This window comes from Ictidomys tridecemlineatus, chromosome 5, assembly GCF_052094955.1.
Source record: "Ictidomys tridecemlineatus isolate mIctTri1 chromosome 5, mIctTri1.hap1, whole genome shotgun sequence".
NCBI classification, from domain to species: Eukaryota; Metazoa; Chordata; class Mammalia; order Rodentia; family Sciuridae; genus Ictidomys; species Ictidomys tridecemlineatus.
The window spans coordinates 199,985,155-200,002,217 of NC_135481.1; the positions used below are offsets into that span (position 1 = coordinate 199,985,155).

At 52.3% G+C, this 17,063-nt stretch overlaps 1 protein-coding gene across 16 annotated transcripts in view; it reads left to right on the forward strand.

The window, feature by feature from the left end:
- The window catches only part of Rtel1 (regulator of telomere elongation helicase 1), a 33,311-nt gene continuing 16,248 nt past the window's right edge, over positions 1–17,063 (forward strand). For 2 of the 16 annotated variants that reach the window (XM_078052195.1, XM_078052200.1), the window contains exons 1-10: positions 4–303; positions 1,024–1,251; positions 1,933–2,131; positions 2,478–2,571; positions 3,230–3,311; positions 3,539–3,599; positions 7,189–7,264; positions 7,954–8,038; positions 10,255–10,320; positions 11,347–11,500. In XM_078052195.1, the coding sequence (XP_077908321.1) occupies positions 1,150–1,251; positions 1,933–2,131; positions 2,478–2,571; positions 3,230–3,311; positions 3,539–3,599; positions 7,189–7,264; positions 7,954–8,038; positions 10,255–10,320; positions 11,347–11,500 (919 nt within the window). In that variant the 5' untranslated portion in view covers positions 4–303; positions 1,024–1,149. The other 14 variants (XM_078052201.1, XM_021726409.3, XR_005729549.2 and 11 more) reach the window with 13 other exon arrangements.

Sequence of the window (17,063 nt, forward strand, 5' to 3'; positions counted from 1 at the left end):
CTCGGCGAGGCGAGGGCGGGGACTTCGGGAACGCAAGGTGCCGGCGCATTTGTGCGCGCGGTGGCGGCGGCCGGGCAGAGGGAGGAGGTGGCCGGACGTCGGGAGGGACGTCGTCGCGGCAGGAGCCGGGCAAGGAGAGTGCTGCGCCCGGAAGAAGCCGCGGCGGACCGCGCGACGAGGCCGAAGAGCAGACGGACCCTGCGACTTGAGAACCGTTTCCAACCGGAGCATCGAACGGCGGACAGGAAATGAAGGAGGAAGTGCAGCGTGCGCCTCAGCCCGCCAAGTCTGAACCCTGTGACGGTGCGTCTGAGCCTCGCCCGGAGTCGGTCGGCTGGGCACCTGGGGAGCCCGGGAGGTGAAAGGCCCCCGCCGAGACTGGCGGTCGGAGACCCGCCGCGGTCTGGCAGCCGGCCGCTCTGCTGCAGCGGCCGCGCGGCACCTGGGGCGGCCGGATCCTGCGCCAGAGCGTACTCAGCCGGAGCGCCGCGCCGCGCCGCGCCGCCCGGGGCTTGGGCTTTGTGTTTGTCGGTCCCAGCTTCCAGGCAAGACGGAGGCCTGGAGAGGTTGAGCGGCTTGCTGAGGGATGCTCGATTTGCATCCCAGGATGTCCTTTCGCTACTTTGGCTGCAACTGGGTGCCCACCTGGGCGACATGGGGAATGGCCCCTGCCTTTAGGGCAGTAGAGGGCAGGAGGCGCAGACGCTGCATTCTGCACCGTGTGCCGGCCCAGGGAGGAGCGGTGCCGCTGCGGTCTCAGCCTCACTCGCTCCTGTGAAAGTCACCGAATTGTTGCTTCTTGGGCCCTGTTGTTTTTGTGAACCCAGGCGACTCTTCAGAGTAGGACGGAGTGGCTTGGGGCAGAAAAAGGCGACTTATTTGGTATCTTCCCCTTCCCAAGTTTTGTGTCAGGATATAACAGGCTTGCCTTCTGACTTTCTCCACAGGGAGGGATTTACTGAAGTGACTGGTGAAGTGGCCTGTCTACACAGTCTTGTTATCTTCCTCATGTCTTTGCTGTAGGGATTCCTGCAAAGATCAGTACTGTGTCCTAGTGCCTGGGACCTGAGGTGTTCGGAGAGGATTTGTCTCAGACTCAAACATCTTACATCTTAGCTAACCTCTGTGCCTGCCTGAGAACAGGCTGATATGCCCAAGATAGTCCTGAATGGTGTGACAGTGGATTTCCCCTTCCAGCCATACCAGTGCCAACAGGAGTACATGAGCAAGGTCTTGGAATGTCTACAGAAGGTAAAGTTGCAGAGACTGTGGGCTTTGCTTAGGGATGAGTTGATGGTGCTTTAGCAAGAGCCTCATACTTCCACTCTTCATTCCTGCCGGACCCTGTATTTTGTCATGAATAAGGCTTCCAGTAGGGTAGGAGAGGCAATATCAAGTGAGCAAAAAGATGATTCTAGATGATAATAGGCTTAGGAGGTCCTTGGCTTCAGAGGAGTTGGCATCTGAGCAGAACTTAAGGGGTGGATGGGGAGGGGCAGTCACTTTCTACTGGATTTCTTAGAGTGCCCTCTTATACCTGCTCACTCCTAACCCCTGAGTTTCTTGCTCAGGCTTTTATCTGAGAGCTGATATGTAGGACATCATATTCTGTTCAGATAGGACAGGGAAATGCCTGGGTCCAGAATCATAGGACAGTTTCCTGTTTTGAGACTTGGCACCTAATTAGCCATTTTAGTATTTATATTATGCTTAAAAATGCTATTGCATTTTGGATAATGCTTCGCAAATTCCTACTAACAAGGGCTGAATTCACCTGTGTTTTTTAGGGCATGAGTGGGAAATGTCATGTGGACTAATGATGTCCCATGGGCTTTTCTACCATGAGCTATGTATTTGAGCAGAGCTGGGCATATCATGTGGCCTCACATCTTGCTCTGCATCCCCGTAACCCCTCTTCCTGACCCTCTTCAGAAAGTGAATGGCATCCTGGAGAGCCCTACAGGTACGGGGAAGACTCTTTGCCTGCTCTGCACCACACTAGCCTGGCGGGAGCACCTTCGGGATACCATCTCTGCCCGCAAGATTGCTGAGAGGGTGCAAGGGGAGCGATTCGTTGGTCAAGACTTGTCATCCTGGGGGAACGCTACTGCTGCTGAAGGAGATCCCATAGGTGACCCTACTTCCTGGCCTCTCCTGGCCTTGTGGTGATGATAGGGAAGGGATAAGGTCAGGGACAGGGCCAGTCCTCCTGGGCTTCTGTCATCTGTAGAGCAGAGTTGAACAGGAGAATTTTGTAACTTTCACATTGTTTCTTACTATCCTGAGTTTAAAACCAGGGTTGCAGTTTTTTTTCCTGGAATTATGGCACTACAGGTAGCCTTTGAACCTGTTTCTGGTTGTGAGTGTGTGGGTATTAGGTTCGTGGCTGCCTGTAGGACTGAGCCCAGAGTTGCCTGTTGAGACATGAGGACACTGACTCAGAGCCACCCCTTTTGTGCTTCCTTGTATCTGGGCAGCTTGTTATTCAGAGATCCCAAAGATCATCTATGCTTCCAGGACCCACTCGCAGCTCACACAGGTCATTGGCGAGCTTCGGAACACTACCTACCGGTGCGTCAGGGAGCCCTCACCTGCCTCAGGGTCATAGGAGGGATGAGCTTTGCATGGAGCTGGGCCCACATCCCAGCTGTGTGCAGCACTGCTGCATGGTGGTAGATGTCCACATTCTTTCTAGACCCATCCAGGGTATGTGATTCTCTGCTAGGCTGAAGGAGGGCAAAAGGTGGTTGATTATTTGATTTTGTTTTTTTGGTGCTTGGGATTGAACCCAGGACCTTGTATAGAGCTTTGCTAGGCAAGTAAGTACCTGCCTCTGGGCTACATCCCCAGCCCTTAGTGCCCATTACTTGTGAGAAAGCAGCTTTGAGCTGTGGCTATCCTTGGGCTGGCATACCAGGCTCTATTGTGTTGGCTGTGGTGGGTTGGGACAGACCCCCCCAAGGGTTGCTTGTGAAGGGAATAGAGTCTGCCCCTTGCCAAGAGCCAAATGAGTCTTGACACCCTGCTCTGGGTTCTGTTTGAGAGAACTTGGACAGCAGGTTCTGTGCAGTTTTACCTGCCTGAGCCACATTCAGCCACTCTGCTCCCTCTGCCTGCCAAGTCTCCAGTGCATACTTACGCTTCCCACAGCTTATACTGCTGGACTATACTATGTGGCCATGTGTTCTTTGTGGCATCCCTCTTTGACCTTTTACTTCTCTTCTGCCAGGCCCAGGGTATGCGTGCTGGGCTCCCGGGAGCAGTTGTGCATCCACCCCGAGGTGAAGAAGCAGGAGAGTAACCACATGCAGGTGGGTTCCTGGGGACTTACTCAACCTCTGTTGTTCTTTTGGGCAGGTGCTGCCTGGGCACTGGAGGCCTGGGCTGTGCTCTAGTACATTCTGACCCCTGACCTGTGCCCCTGCTGGACTGGGCCAGGGCTTAAAAGTGTTTGGAGGTGGGGAGAGGGTTGGTAAGGTCTGAGGTGGGCCCTCTGCAGCTGCTGCTCCAGATGTGTGCTTGGGCCTTTCTCTTGCAGATCCACTTGTGCCGCAAGAAGGTGACCAGTCGCTCCTGTCATTTCTATAACAATGTGGATGGTAAGAACAGCTCCTTGAAGTTGCTCCTGTAGCTTGTCGCATGGTAGGGTCAAGGTGAGGCATGCAGCTGTCTAGGGCTTGGCTGGGTATCACGGCCCACTTGATTTACCCCCGTACAGCCAGTAGGGCTGAGGCCTGTCTGTCTTGTGACTTGAGGGGTCACCTGTGTTGGGTCTCTGTGTGGGCTATGTTCTCATGTGGTCTCAGAAAGGCCTACTGGCGGGTGTGTGGCTCAGGACCTCACCACTGCCGGATGGGAGGCTCTCTGCACCTTAACTCTCTGTACACGTAGGGAGTATGCCACGCACCTTCTCTTCCATCTGGAGCCCAGAATGCTGCTGCCTGCCAGATAGCGGGCACCTCGTGGTGCCTCGGTGACCAGTCCCCTGGAGAACCCAGGTGTCGGGATGCCTGCAGGTTTCCCAGGTGACTGGCTTCTGGGGAGCTAAGTGTGTCTGCCTCCCCCTGATTCCTGCTCCTGCATCCTTTCTCTTACTAATTTAGCTTTGACAAATCACAGCCCCAAGTGTGAGTCCCTGGGTCCAGCCTGGGGTGGCCATGGCCTGACAGATGGCCTCATTCAGATATGGGATGAGTGAGTGCATTCAGGGTTAGTGACAACAGCTGGCCCTGGTGACTGTGTGCCTGGAGCCCCTGAAGGGCCCAGGGCAGGGGTCTAGCTCGAGTGCTTTTTCTCCAAATCATTAACTTCCCATTCGTGTGTCTGTTGAGGGATTCTGGGGCTTATCACAGGTCCCCAGAGAATGTGACAGAATGAACTTCCTGTGGCGGGGCCCTTAAAGTTGCTGAGGCCTGAAGGGTGGCACATCTGCAGTGTAGGCTGTGTGGCTGGGGAGCTCACACTTCTGTGGTACTAAGATTCTGTTTCTTGCCTTGGTTGGGACTGCCATGCTAGCACAAAATGCAGGGACCCTGGTGACACAGCCCTGGAGTACTCGCAAGGCCTTGGTGGGCCTGAGAGCTGCTGTCTGCTCAGTGTGTGTTGAGTGCCCAGCACAGCAGGGCTGAGGACCCTGGGGCTTCTCATGGTGGTCAGGTCAGAGGCTTGAACGGGGGGTCTCTCATCACCCAGCACCAGGTTTCCCCATTTTTTGCCCCTTGGAGATAGAACATGGCAAGGACCCTGACTCCTTCCTCTTTCCCTCTTTCTTGATCCTTTTTTTTTTGTGTGTGTGTGTGGGGGGGGGGGTATTAGGGATTGAACCCAGGAGCACTCTACTGCTGAGCCACATTTCCAGCCCTTTTTTAAAGTCTTGCTAAGTTATTGAGGCTGACCTCAAACTGCTGTCCTCCTGCCTGAGCCTCCTGAGTCACTAGGATTACAAGTGTGTGCCACTGTGCCTGGCTTCCTTTGCCTTCTTGCTTACTGATTTTTTGGTCTGGTGGCACCAAGGACCCTTAGTCACTTCAGTGTGTGATTATCCTGGCCTGCTGGGTGGTCCTGAGAAGGACTGTCTGTCTGCATTATGACAGTGGTCTGGAGGCCATGAATCTGGACCTGCTCTCCAGATGTGCTGTTTGGAAACTCCCCATGGTTTCTGCCTTCTCTGGCTTCTTCAGAGGAAGGGTCTGTTGGGCATTTCCAGGCCACATGGTAGGGGTCTGTGGAAAGAAGGAAGGTGTGCACAGGAATCATTGAACACAGACCTATCAACAGTAGTCTGGACAGGAACAGTGTTTGGTGATCTTAGTCACTGGTCCTGGCCTTCTGGTCCTGTGTGTCTTCTGTGACCAGCCTGTGGGTGTCAGGTCACCTGGAAGGTGATTTTCCCCTCACCTTGTCCACCTCTCTGTTTGTAGTCTCCCACCTGGTCCCTGGTAGCACATGTGAGCTTGCTTGATGCTGTCATCTCTGCCCCGTCCTGGCTGCCTCTGTTGTTCATAGCCCTAGCCAAGCTGGCCTCTGTAGCTTGCCTGTTGGCATTGTGCCAGAGGACCTGGTGCGGTGCCTGTGGGAACGGTTCCAGCCAACTTTCTGTAGCTGCTGTGGGTTAGCGCTCAGGGACCTGTAGGCCTGTGCTCTGCCCCAGCTGTCGCTTCCACTGCTCCTCGCCTGCGTAGGTCCTGAGGGCTCACTGCAGTGCTGGCCCCTGGCTGGAGATTGTCCACATGACCTGCTCCTTATGACCCTGTGCTCCTTGAATCAGTGTGGAGGTGTGGTGGCAGCTGGCCTGACAGCTCTGGCCCTCTAGATATCTCCTCTCCACAACTTTGGGCTCAGTCTTAAGAACCACAGGCCAGCCCCCAACCTCACTTTGAACTCACTGCTTAGCCTGTTGGAGGCTCCCTCGGCTGTGAACCTGCACATCTTTGCTGTGAGGCTGTTTCTAGCAACCTCTCAGCTCTTAGCTGTCTTTGGAGTGGGCTGCAGTCCTGGTGAGTGGTTCTGAGGCATAGGGTGCCGTCCACCTGGGCATTAGCCTGTGGTGTGCCATGGGTCAGCCCTAGTTGCCCTTTCCTTGCCTGTTGTCCTTCTTCTCATTCCTCTTTTCTGTACTGACTCCCTCAAATCCTCATGGGTTGGCGATCTGCCCAGGAATTGGCAAGTTGGCTCACTGCTGCCGTGTGTGCCGATTGGCCATGTGTTGCTTCGGTGCTGCTGAAGATCAGGCTGCCTTGCCAGGGGGCGTTTGGGGAAGGGTCACTGTCGGGGTGTTTGCATTTCCTGGCCTCTGCAGCTGATGCATGGGCTGTCGTCATACTCCTGAGGGAACTTGGCACCTGTAAAGGGTGGAATGAAACAGCCACAGTGAAGCCAGTTGTTGGGGGTGGCCCAGTTCTACATGTCTGCCCTGAGACTCTCTGGTGCTCCTTGGAAAAAGTCCCTCGTTCTGCCCACAAGGGCCCAGGGCCCAGGAGTTGCTCGTTTAGCTTCCAAGGGATTCCCATGACTCCAGTTTGGGGATCTGTACTGTGGTAGGGGCAGCCTTTAACATCCTTTCTGCCCTGAACCCTGTATCCATCTGGGTAGGGCCCATTTCTGGGCTGCGGTCCTGAGAAAGGGTCAGGCTAGTGCTCAGCTTGGGTGGGGCAGGGTGGTCTCTGCTGGGGTGACCCTGGCCTCCTGCCTGTTTGTGCCCTGCTTCCGTTCCCAGGAAGTGCCAGCTCTCCTGGCAGCTGCAGCTCTCCACCAGGTGGCCACTCTGGTTCTGTTGTGATTGGTGGGAAGCCAGGGAGCACCACTCACGAGATACATCTGTGGGTTCTGGTGACAGGCTGTGGCTCTTCTCAGCCTCTCGGGGTTGCAACCCTCCTGTCCTGTCTTGGAGTGTCCAGAGGTGGAAAGGATGCTTGGGACCTTTAGGGACAGTGTTGGCATCTCTCTCTAGGTTAACCCTCTGTCTCAGACTGGAGCCCGCCTTCTCCGGTCCAGGGCAGGACTCCCGTGGGGTTTCTCCAGGTGGAGCCCTCCCTGAGGACCTGACTCATCTGGTGGGGATTCTTCTGGCAAGTCCATGGGTGGTGGCTGTCCACACTGCCTGCTGCACAGGAGCCCTTTTGTTCTGGATGTCCCTCCTGGGTCTGGGGATAACTGAAGGTACTTGCTTACCCTTCCTGTCATCTACAGAGAAAAGCCTAGAGCAGGAGCTGGCCACCCCCATCCTGGACATTGAGGACCTGGTCAAGAGTGGGAGTAAGCACAAGTAAGAGCCCTCAGGAAGGCCACAGCTGCTGTGTGCTTCATGGTGGGCTCATGGACATATTTTTTTCCTTTTCTTTTCATGAGATTAGCAACTGTTCAGTGTGAAAAAAATTTAAGCAGTTCTGAGAAATATGAAGTGAAATGCCTCCTCCTCCTGGCCCTTGCCCACCCCCCGGGGACCTTGGACAGGAACATGTGGTCTGTGTGCACTGTCTCCAGTTGGGTCCTCATGTACTCCACCTTGGGGGACTCTCTACGTGGGTGCTAAAGCCCACCCCTGATTCTTCTGGGGACAGCAACCCTGTCTTCCTCTTTTAGGGCTGCATGGGTTTGAGCAGTGGTAGGGAAGACTTTCAGGGCTGGGTGTAGCTCAGTAGCAGTGTTTGCCTAGCACGCCTTGGACCCTGGGTTTCACCCAGCATCGCAGACAGACAAAACAAAAGGAGCATTCTTGCACTTAGGGGGTCACCCTGCCTTAGCTCTCCCCTGTTGTCTTTGTCCCCGTGGCCTGTGTCTAGGAACAGGGTTGGTTCTGTTTGGTATAGAGTTTCAAAGTGGACAGCACCATCACGGTTGAGAACACTCGTGGGCTCCCCACTGTCTGAGGCCCTGTCAGAGCGTGCCCAGTTCTATCAGCTGCAGCCTGTATGGCCCTTTGTGGTTCTCACTGCCTCTTCCTCCTTACTCCAGAGTGTGCCCGTACTACCTTTCCCGGAACCTGAAGCAACAAGCTGACATCATCTTTATGCCGTACAATTACCTGTTGGATGCCAAGGTGAGATCTCAGCCTATGTAGCTGGTGAACCCTGGTGTGGGAGTGGTTTCCCTGGAGGACTAGCCAAGCCTTTTCTGATTCAGGCCCTCAGAATAGCAGTGTGGGCAGGATACCTCTGCTGTAGGTCAAGGGCGCAGGACCTGGCCAGGTGCAGGGGCCTCCTGCCTCACTCATTTGCTTTTAGCAGGTGGTGTCAGCACCCTCTTACTTAACATGGTGGGAACAGCATCCTGGGTATCTTGTGCACCAAATCCCTTTGCCAATTTGTTATTTTCTGTGATAGATGTTCTTTGAGAATACACTGTGCTGGGTGCTGTCCTAGGCATGGCAGTGAATAAAATAGTCACTCATATGGAGTATAGATTAATCAAAGGGAGTCAGCAGGAAGATTCGCAGGAGCTGGTGCTACTGAAGAGCTCTAGAGTGTGTGGAAGGGGGCCCCAGAGCAAGTGCGGAGGCATGTGAGTGGTATAGAGGCCAGTCACACCATGAGGCCATTGCAGAGTCCTGTGGGAGATGGCCATGCCTGTGTAGAGCAGTTGTTGGATTCGGGGCCTGGAGAGCCAATGAGCTCTCTGAAATTGTGGGTGGTTCTCATGACTTGAAGCTTTTAGACCTGGCTGCCTGGGAGCCACCTGGAGAACTATTGCAAATATGGGGTACAAGCCCCATCTGGAATAATCACATCACAATCAATAAGCTGCTCCATGGTAGAGTGCTTACCACCATGCACATGGCCCTCGAGTCAAATCCTCAGCACTGCACAAATACCCAAGGCTGATTCTGATATTTTCTTAGAAATGTGAGTGATCTGGAAGAACAAGAGGGTTTTGAAGAGCAGAGTTGGAAGTTCATTGTGAAGTCTGGGAAAATGTGTGCTTATAGACACAGATCAGTGCAGCAAATGGTGGCCCCCATCCTTGTAGGCAGCAGCTCATTTTCAATACGTGTGCCAAAGGCATTCGAAGGGAAAGGAAAGTTCTATTGTGTTGTTCTTTTGAAAGGTGATGGGATAGCTGGTTATCTATTTGAAAAGTCAACACTCAACTTCACACTATGCAAATGTTCTTGTAAAAGCTGAACCTGAAATTTCTAGAAGGAATGGGTTGGTCTTTGCAACTTTGTCTTAGACTGAGGTTTCTGAGCTCAGACACAAAGCACTAGCCATAAAAAAAAGATGGAAACATTGCCCTTCACGAATGTAAAGCTTAGACTCCTTGAAGGAGCTAGGGCCATTAAGAGTGACAGGCCTGGGCCATGAATGTGAATAGCTGACCCAGGTCAGCATGCAGTAGGTGCTCAGCGCTCTGAGCAACAGACAGGTGCTGCCTAAAACATGTGAGATGACACTGCATTCCACTGAAATAGCTGGGGTGTGGCTCTGTGACAGAGCACTTGCCTTTCATGTGCCAGGCCTTGGTCTTGATCTCCAGCTTCACCAAAAAACAGCAACAACAAAAAACCCAAAGCCCTAAGAGTTGGATGAGGTGTGAAGCAACTGCAAGCCTCACATGCCGGTGTGGGCAAAGAAAGGGCAGCAGCTCTGTGAGTACTGCAAGCCTGTGGCCTGCTGCAGTGTCCAGACTTATACACTCGAAGTCACCAGAGCTCATGCACAGTCAGCCCAAGGCCCATGTCTCAGCTGTGCTGTCCAGGAAGGCTGGCACAGCAGAGGCCCTCTGCTGACATGACATTCCAGAGATTAAACAAGCACACATCTGTCAGAATCCTGTGGTACGCCTAAAACAGACATTTGACTGTACGAAGATTTAGCTTGAAATTAGGTTGATTAAGCTCAGGCCACTTCCCTCAGGCTCTGGGGGTGGGACTGGATGCTGGACTCTTAACCGTTGGTGCAGGCTTCTCCTCTGCCTGTCTGTGTGCTAGGGCTTTGCGGGGGCTTTCTGCCAACTGCGGCATGCACCTTTGTGCTGTGTTTTTCTCTGTGATAGACACCTGTCGAGTGTCCAGCTACTGATCAGCCTAGGGCAAGGTATTGCCAGGTTGCCATCCTGAACCAGCCTTGAGCACTGCTATTCCTGCCAGTCGGGTGTGGCCCTTCCTGTCCCCACCAACACTGAGTGTGTTCTGTGCTTGTGACCTTTGGTGGCTGCTGCGTGCCCTGGTACCCTCTTGCCCTGCCTCTGCAGGCTTGCATTCTCAGGATGCTGCTTTGCTGGGCTCCAGCCCATGGTTTCTTCCCCTTCTCCTTATAGAGTCGCAGGGCACATGGCATTGACCTGAAGGGGACCGTGGTGATCTTTGATGAAGCTCACAATGTGGTGAGTCCCCTCTGCCTCTGTGCTGAGCACCTGCTGTCCTTTCCAGCTTCCTGAGCATCCCTGGGGGCATCTGGCCAGACCTGGTAATAGGTGCTTCTGCTGCACTGTCTCCTGGGATCAGATACCTCAGTGGGGCCTTGGACACACTCTCATGCCCTTGTCCTTCCACCTGCTGGTGAACAGCCAGGCCCATGCTGTCCTGCAGGATCTGCCCTTCAGGCTGCTTGGCTTGACCCTTGGGAAGCTGCCATGGAGAGAGCTGTTCACCTCTGGTGACTGTGGCAGCAGGAGCAGCTCCTGAAGTCTTTCCTGGCTTCTTTGTCCCTTGTCCTCAGCACACTTCCACCCTCCCTCCATGGTTTTCTGCTCAGGAGTGTGTATTACTTGGGATGGCCTTGGAGGCTGGCCACATGGGACATCCATGCCTCATCCTTCTGCTGCAGAACCTGGGGTGAGGTTCCTCGAGAGCTGGGTTCCCATGGCAGGGCCTGGTGCTCTGAGGTGCAGCAGCCAGCTCCCACCAGCTTCCAGGCATTTGCTGTAGGAGGTGGTGGATGTTATAACAGATTTTTCTGACTTTTGAAACCAAAAATTTAGATTTTATTTTTTTGGTACTGGGGATTTAACCCAGTAATTTACCACTGAGGTAAGTCCCTAGCCCTTTTTGTTTTATTTTTTAATTTTGGGATGATCTAACTAAATTGCTTAGGGCTTTGCTAAGTTGTTGAGACTGGCCTTGAACTTGTGATCCTGTAATACCCAGTTGCTGCCACCATGCCCAGCTCAGAAATCTAGATTTGAATGGGAAATTTCCCAGTTATAGAACGTTGGCAACTCAAGTGAAATAGTTGTTTGAAACCTTGGTTTGGGCCATTTAGTCATCTTTAGTCATCTTGCCTCTGAGACCGGGGGCCATGGCTCCAGGGAGTCAGCTGTGAGCTTCTGGTCCCTTCTGTGCCCCTTTCCTGCTTTTCTGAGCCTCTGTCCCACCCTGCTCTCCTCACGGGGCTGTGCTTGGCCTCTCAGGAGAAGATATGTGAGGAGTCAGCCTCCTTTGACTTGACCCCCCGTGACGTGGCTTCGGGTTTGGATGCCATTGACCAGGTCCTGGAGGAGCAGACCAGGGTGGTGCAGCAGGGGGAGCTCTGCCTGGAGCTCAGCGCAGACGCCCTCGGTACAGGTGAGTGCAGAGCCTAGGGCCAGAATGCTGAGCAGGGAGGCTGAGCCTGGTCCTCCTGGAGGCCGCAGTCCTGCACAGCACTGTGTCTAGCTGGCATATCAGGACACTGACTTGCCAAGCGGTTTCTTGGGCAAGACTATGTGAGGTCCCACAGGCTAGGGAGGGCTGGCAACATCCGAGGATTCTGGAGTTTTCTGAAGCACTTGTGTCCTTTCCTACCTTGTCCTGACTCTCGGTGAAGGCATTTTCAGTGTCCTTTGAATCTGCTACATGCTCTAGGTGTTGTCGCCGCTTTCCTCCCGATGTCCTCAGGCTGTGTCACACAGTGTGCTCTGAGGACACTCAGGAAGTGTCCGTATGTGCAGGCTGTTTGTCCAGAGGTGCACGTGTTTGCCCTGGTGGGCTGTTCTAGTAGGACGTTCGCATCTGCAGACAGCACTTAGTGGGAGTGCCTGGTTCTGCTGTGTCGTTTTCCTGGACCCGTATGCATAGCCTTGGTCCCTGCCTCTCCTTTGAGGTCTTGTGTGTCAGGTCTGTCCATGGGAAGGATGGAGGCCCACGAGGACCTAGGCAGCCCTGGCTTTGCCCTTCCCACCGGGCTCATGCCTCTGCCCTTTCTGCTGGGCTGATCTAGCTCTGATGCAACACTAACGTGTGTTGGTAGGAAAGTGTGCTCAGCATAGAGTGTTAGGGCCCTTTACACCTTAGAAATTATTGAACTTCATTTTTGTGAGTTGTATCTATTGACAGATACTGGAAATAAGTATTTATGTATGCCTTCAAGTAACAAAGCATTGCATGTTAGTGTGGCTTCCTAGAGCTGCTCACATGGGGGTACTAAGACAGTGGCAGTCCAGATCCAGGTATCTGTCTTTGGCTCCTTTTGGGGCTCTGAAGGAGGGTCTGTTTCTGCCTCAGCATGGGCAGCACTGGATCTGGGTGTGGCTGCATCACTGCCATCTCGGCCTCATCTTGACTCGGGCTTCTCCCTGTGTGTCTGTCACATTTCCATTTCTTGGAAGGACCCTGGGTGCTGGATGTTGAGCTGTGCTGACCCACAGGCCTCATCTCTGTTGCTTATATCTGCAGAGACTCTAGCCTCTCCCAGCTCCTAGAGGCTACCGGCGTCCCTTGGCTATGGCCACAACACTCCTACCTCTGCTCCTGTCCTCACTCCTCCTTCTCTGAGTGTCCTGTGTGCTCCGTCAGCTCATTTCGGGCTCACGTGGATGATCAGGACACTCTGCATCTTGAGACCCCTGAGTTCATCCTATCTGTAGAGTTCTTTTGTCACAGAAGGTGAAGGAGTCACAGGTTCCAGGGATTGGGACATGGCATCTTTGGAGGCCACCATTCTGCCACCCTCAGTTCTGGGAGATCGTCTATTCCTGAGAGAAGAAGAGAGGAGAGGCATTAATGCATGGTTATCACTAGTGGTCGTGCAGAGGAAATAGGGTTGGCCTGCAGGACCCCTGAGGAAGGGTCTGGCCTGGAGCCCTGGGCCATGCTGGCCCAACCGGAGTGGATGGTGACACAACGCTGCTCTGAGATGGCTCTGGGCCTGTTGGAGTCTACTGCTTTTTCTCTGCGGCATGGGCTTCCTTCTGGTAGGCAGGGCATTGTCCCCTTGCTGGTGAGTAAAACCTTTAGGTCAGGGCTGTGTGGGACACCAGAGATAGTGCCTGTGTCTTGAGTGGTGGGGACTTTTATTTTAAAGCTCCAAGTGGAACTCCCCTGCTGCACCACCCTGGTCTGCTCCTCCAGGACCTGGTCATGGCATCCATGTACTTTTTCAGAACTGGGGATGGAACCCAGGGCCTCATGTATGCTGGGCAAAGGCTCCACTACTGAGCTACACCCTGTCTTGTCGTGGCACTGTCCTCAGGATGTGCAGTGACCTAGGGGTGGAGCATCTGTAGAGCTGTTATTTCAGTTGTGTTTTAAGAGTCATATCCCCTTTTAGGGTTTCTTTCACTTGAAGACCCAGTGATTCTGCTGCAAGCCATCCCTGTTCCCGGTTCTGCAGTGGTATTGTCCAGTGTACACTCAGCTGTGCAGTCATCCCCTCTGGACATGTGCCAAGGCCTAGTGGTTGTCTGCAGCCTTGGTCGATACCTAACCCTATGTTAAGTGTGTTTAAGTACCTGCTAAGGCCTTTTAGATCATAAGTTGGGTGCAGTAATAGCTCAACTGCAATAAGCAAGGCGGGGATTCTCATAATACATTGTAATACAATTGGTGTGAATGTGGCCTCCACTTTGACAGAGATTGCTGATCTTGGAGACCTCAGCATACCTGTTTCCTCCTCTTCATGTTGGGAGCATCCACCTTCTCAGAGGGATCATTTTATGGGTTCTCTGTGTCATATCCATGTTGCCAGCATTACTCTTCTTACACTCTGGGTCTCAGGACACAGTGATGTGGTGCAGTTGATCCCACAGCTAAGAGGCTGCCAAGTGACAGGGTGGGCATTGTGGACAGGTGCTTGAGCCAGGCAAAGGGACATTCACGCCCCAGCCTGGGTGGAATAGGGCAGCACAAAAGGTTGTCAACTGCTCAGAAAGGCATGATGTTTAAAACTAGGAATACAGGGGCTAGGGCTGTAGCTCAGTGGCAGAGCGCTTGCCTAGCATGAGTGAGGCACTGGGTTTGAGCCTCAGCACCACATACAAAAAAGTCGTTTAAAAAATGCAAATTAGGGGCTGGGGATGTGGCTCAAGCGGTCGCGCACTCGCCTGGCATGCGTGTGGCCCGAATTTGATCCTCAGCACCACATACCAACAAAGATGTTGTGTCCGCCGAGAACTAAAAAATAAATATTTAAAAAATTCTCTCTCTCTCTCTCTCACTCTCTTAAAAAAATGCAAATTAAAAAAAATAGGAGTACATGTTTTCTGGAATTTTCCATTTCATATTTTTGGACTGTGGGTAGGGTAACTGGAGCCACAGAATGTGAAATCACAGATAAGGGGGCTGTTGTGGTTCCAATTTTCTTTTTTTTTTTTTTTTTTTTTTTTTTTTTTTTTTTTGCGGTGCTAGGGATGGAACCCAGGCCTCACACATGTCAGCCGGGCCGTCTGCAGCCCCTTTCATCTTATTTTGCAGCAGAGTCTGGCTAGTTGCCAGGCTGGCGTGGAGCTCGCACCCCCTCACAGCCTCCCAGGCAGCGGGGATGATGGGCATGGCCTGGCCTTGTGCTCTGGGCCCTGGTCCATTGTGCTGCTCAGGACTCTGCTCTGTCTCCTCTGCTGCACTCTGGGCTCCTCAGCGCCTCCTCCCTCCCTTTCCTTCCCTTTCTCTCAGGACACTGTCTGTGGCACGTACCTGCCTCTGTGTTCTAATTTGATCTTCATTTCTAAAGTGATTTATTTTCCCTCCAAATCTATTTGAGTCCTGTCCCTTTGTTTCTGAGTTTAAGGCCATCTGACAGGGTGTGATGGTGTGCACTTGTGCTGGACAGCAGGAGACGGGGAGAGGGTATCGGGCTTTTGTCCAGGTCTCGGGCAGTTCCTGGCGTCCTTTACTATTTTTCAGTGTCTGCTTTTATTTTTCACCACTACTTATTTTCCAAGTGGGCTCTCTCCTGTGTTGCTCCCTGCACTTTGCAGGGGCCCTTGAAATCCCACAGGATAGGGCCTGACCCTCCGCTGAGCACGCTCAGGCCTCCCGAGGATGATGTCTCGGTCTGTCTTCCGTGGCCTTAATGCTTTGGAGAGCCAGTTGCCCTGTGCACCAGCCTGCAGCTTGTCTCCAAGGTCTCCTTGTGACATGTACAGACTGTTCTCAGCCCCTTGGTGAGATGACCCCCATCTGCTGCACTCTGAGACTTTCCCTGGAGGCTCAGCTCGCTGTCACCCCGACAGCCCTTCCTCACAGCAGCGGTTGCTGCAGTGGTTGCAGAACAAAGGTCATCTAGCCCCTTTGATGCTCCAGTTTCTTGGTTGGGATTCTGTGTCCATGAGATTTTACTTTTTTCTTTTGGTATTAGGGATGGAACCCAGGGGTGCTTAAGCAAGGAGTTACATGCACAGCCCTTTTTGTCTTTTATTGTGAGACATCATCTCACTAAGTGGATGAGGCTGGCCTCCTTTTTGCCATCCTCCTGCTTCAGTTTCCTGAGTAGGAGTGATTGCAGGTGTGTGCCAGTGCATCTGGTGTCATTGGTTTTCTACCTGTCCGTATTTCTAGCTCCTTTTTTTTGTTATCATTTTTTATTAATTTATTTTTTATGTGGTACTGAGGATTGAACCAGTGCCTCACACCTGCTAAGCAAGCACTCTGCCATTGAGCTCCAGCTCCAGCCCTACCAGCTCCTTTTTGACAGAGAGAAATTGGTTCCATTTTCTTCACCATGTTGATTTGTTCAACTTTATAGAGTACCCAGACAATTGTTCAAGAATTGCTACCTCTTCCAGGAGTGGTGGTGCACACCTGTAATTCTAGCCTCAGCACCTGAGCAAGACCCTGTCTCAAAATTAAAACTAAGAAAGGGCTGGCTTTCAGCTCTGTGGTAGAGCCCCTGGGTTCAGTCCCCAGCACCAGTGAAGCACCCAGGAATGAAGGGGTGAATTGCTGCCCGTGGTGGAGGAGAGCCCTGCCGGCTGGAGCACAGTGTCTGCGCAGTGCTGGGCCACTGGTTGGAGAGCACCCAGCCAAGCCCTGTGCTGCTTTCTGGGCTGTGTCCTCCCTTCACTGTGGCTTTTGTGTTCATTCTAGGCTCAGTTCTTTCTGCTACTTCTAATTTTTATTCCAATTTTCTCCAATCACGTTAATTTTAATTTTATCATTGCTTAATACACACACACACACACACACACACACATATATTTTTTTTTTTTTTTTTTTTTGAGACAGGATCTCACTGTTGGTCAGGACCTTGCTAAGTTGCTGAGGTTGGCTTTGAACTTGTAATCCTATTACAGACGTTGTTACTGCTTTTGTGTGTGTGTGTCTGTGTGTGTGTGTGTGTGTGTGTGTGTGTGTGTGTATGTGTGATGCTGGGGATTAAACCCATGGCCTTGTGCATGTGAGGCAAGCACTCTACCAACTGAGCTATATCCCCAGTCCTGTTACTGCTTTAAAAAAAAAAAAAAAAAGGAAAAAAAAGAAAATTATAGTTGTATATGGGCTGAATGCCTTTATTTTGTTTATTTTTATGCATTGCTCAAGGATTGAACCCAGTGCATAACACATACTAGGCAAATGCTCTGCCACTGAGCTACAGCCCCAGCCCTATTATTGCTTTTTTTTTTTTTTTTAGTTGTAGTTGGACACAACACCTTTTTAAAATATATTTATTTTTATGTGGTGATGAGGATCGAACCTGGTGCTCACATGTGCAGAGGGAGAGCTCTACTTCTGAGCCACAATCTCAGCCCCCCATTGTTGGTTTTTAAGAAGTATTTAAAACATTAACATTAATCCAGAAGTCACAATCACACAATAATGCACACATGAGGTGGGCCTTGGTAGTTCCTGGACTGATCTTCCTTCCTCCCTCTCTTCCTTTCCCCAAATAAGACCTTGTTTTAGATGGTGTTCTCCAGAGCAACAGGTCCAACAG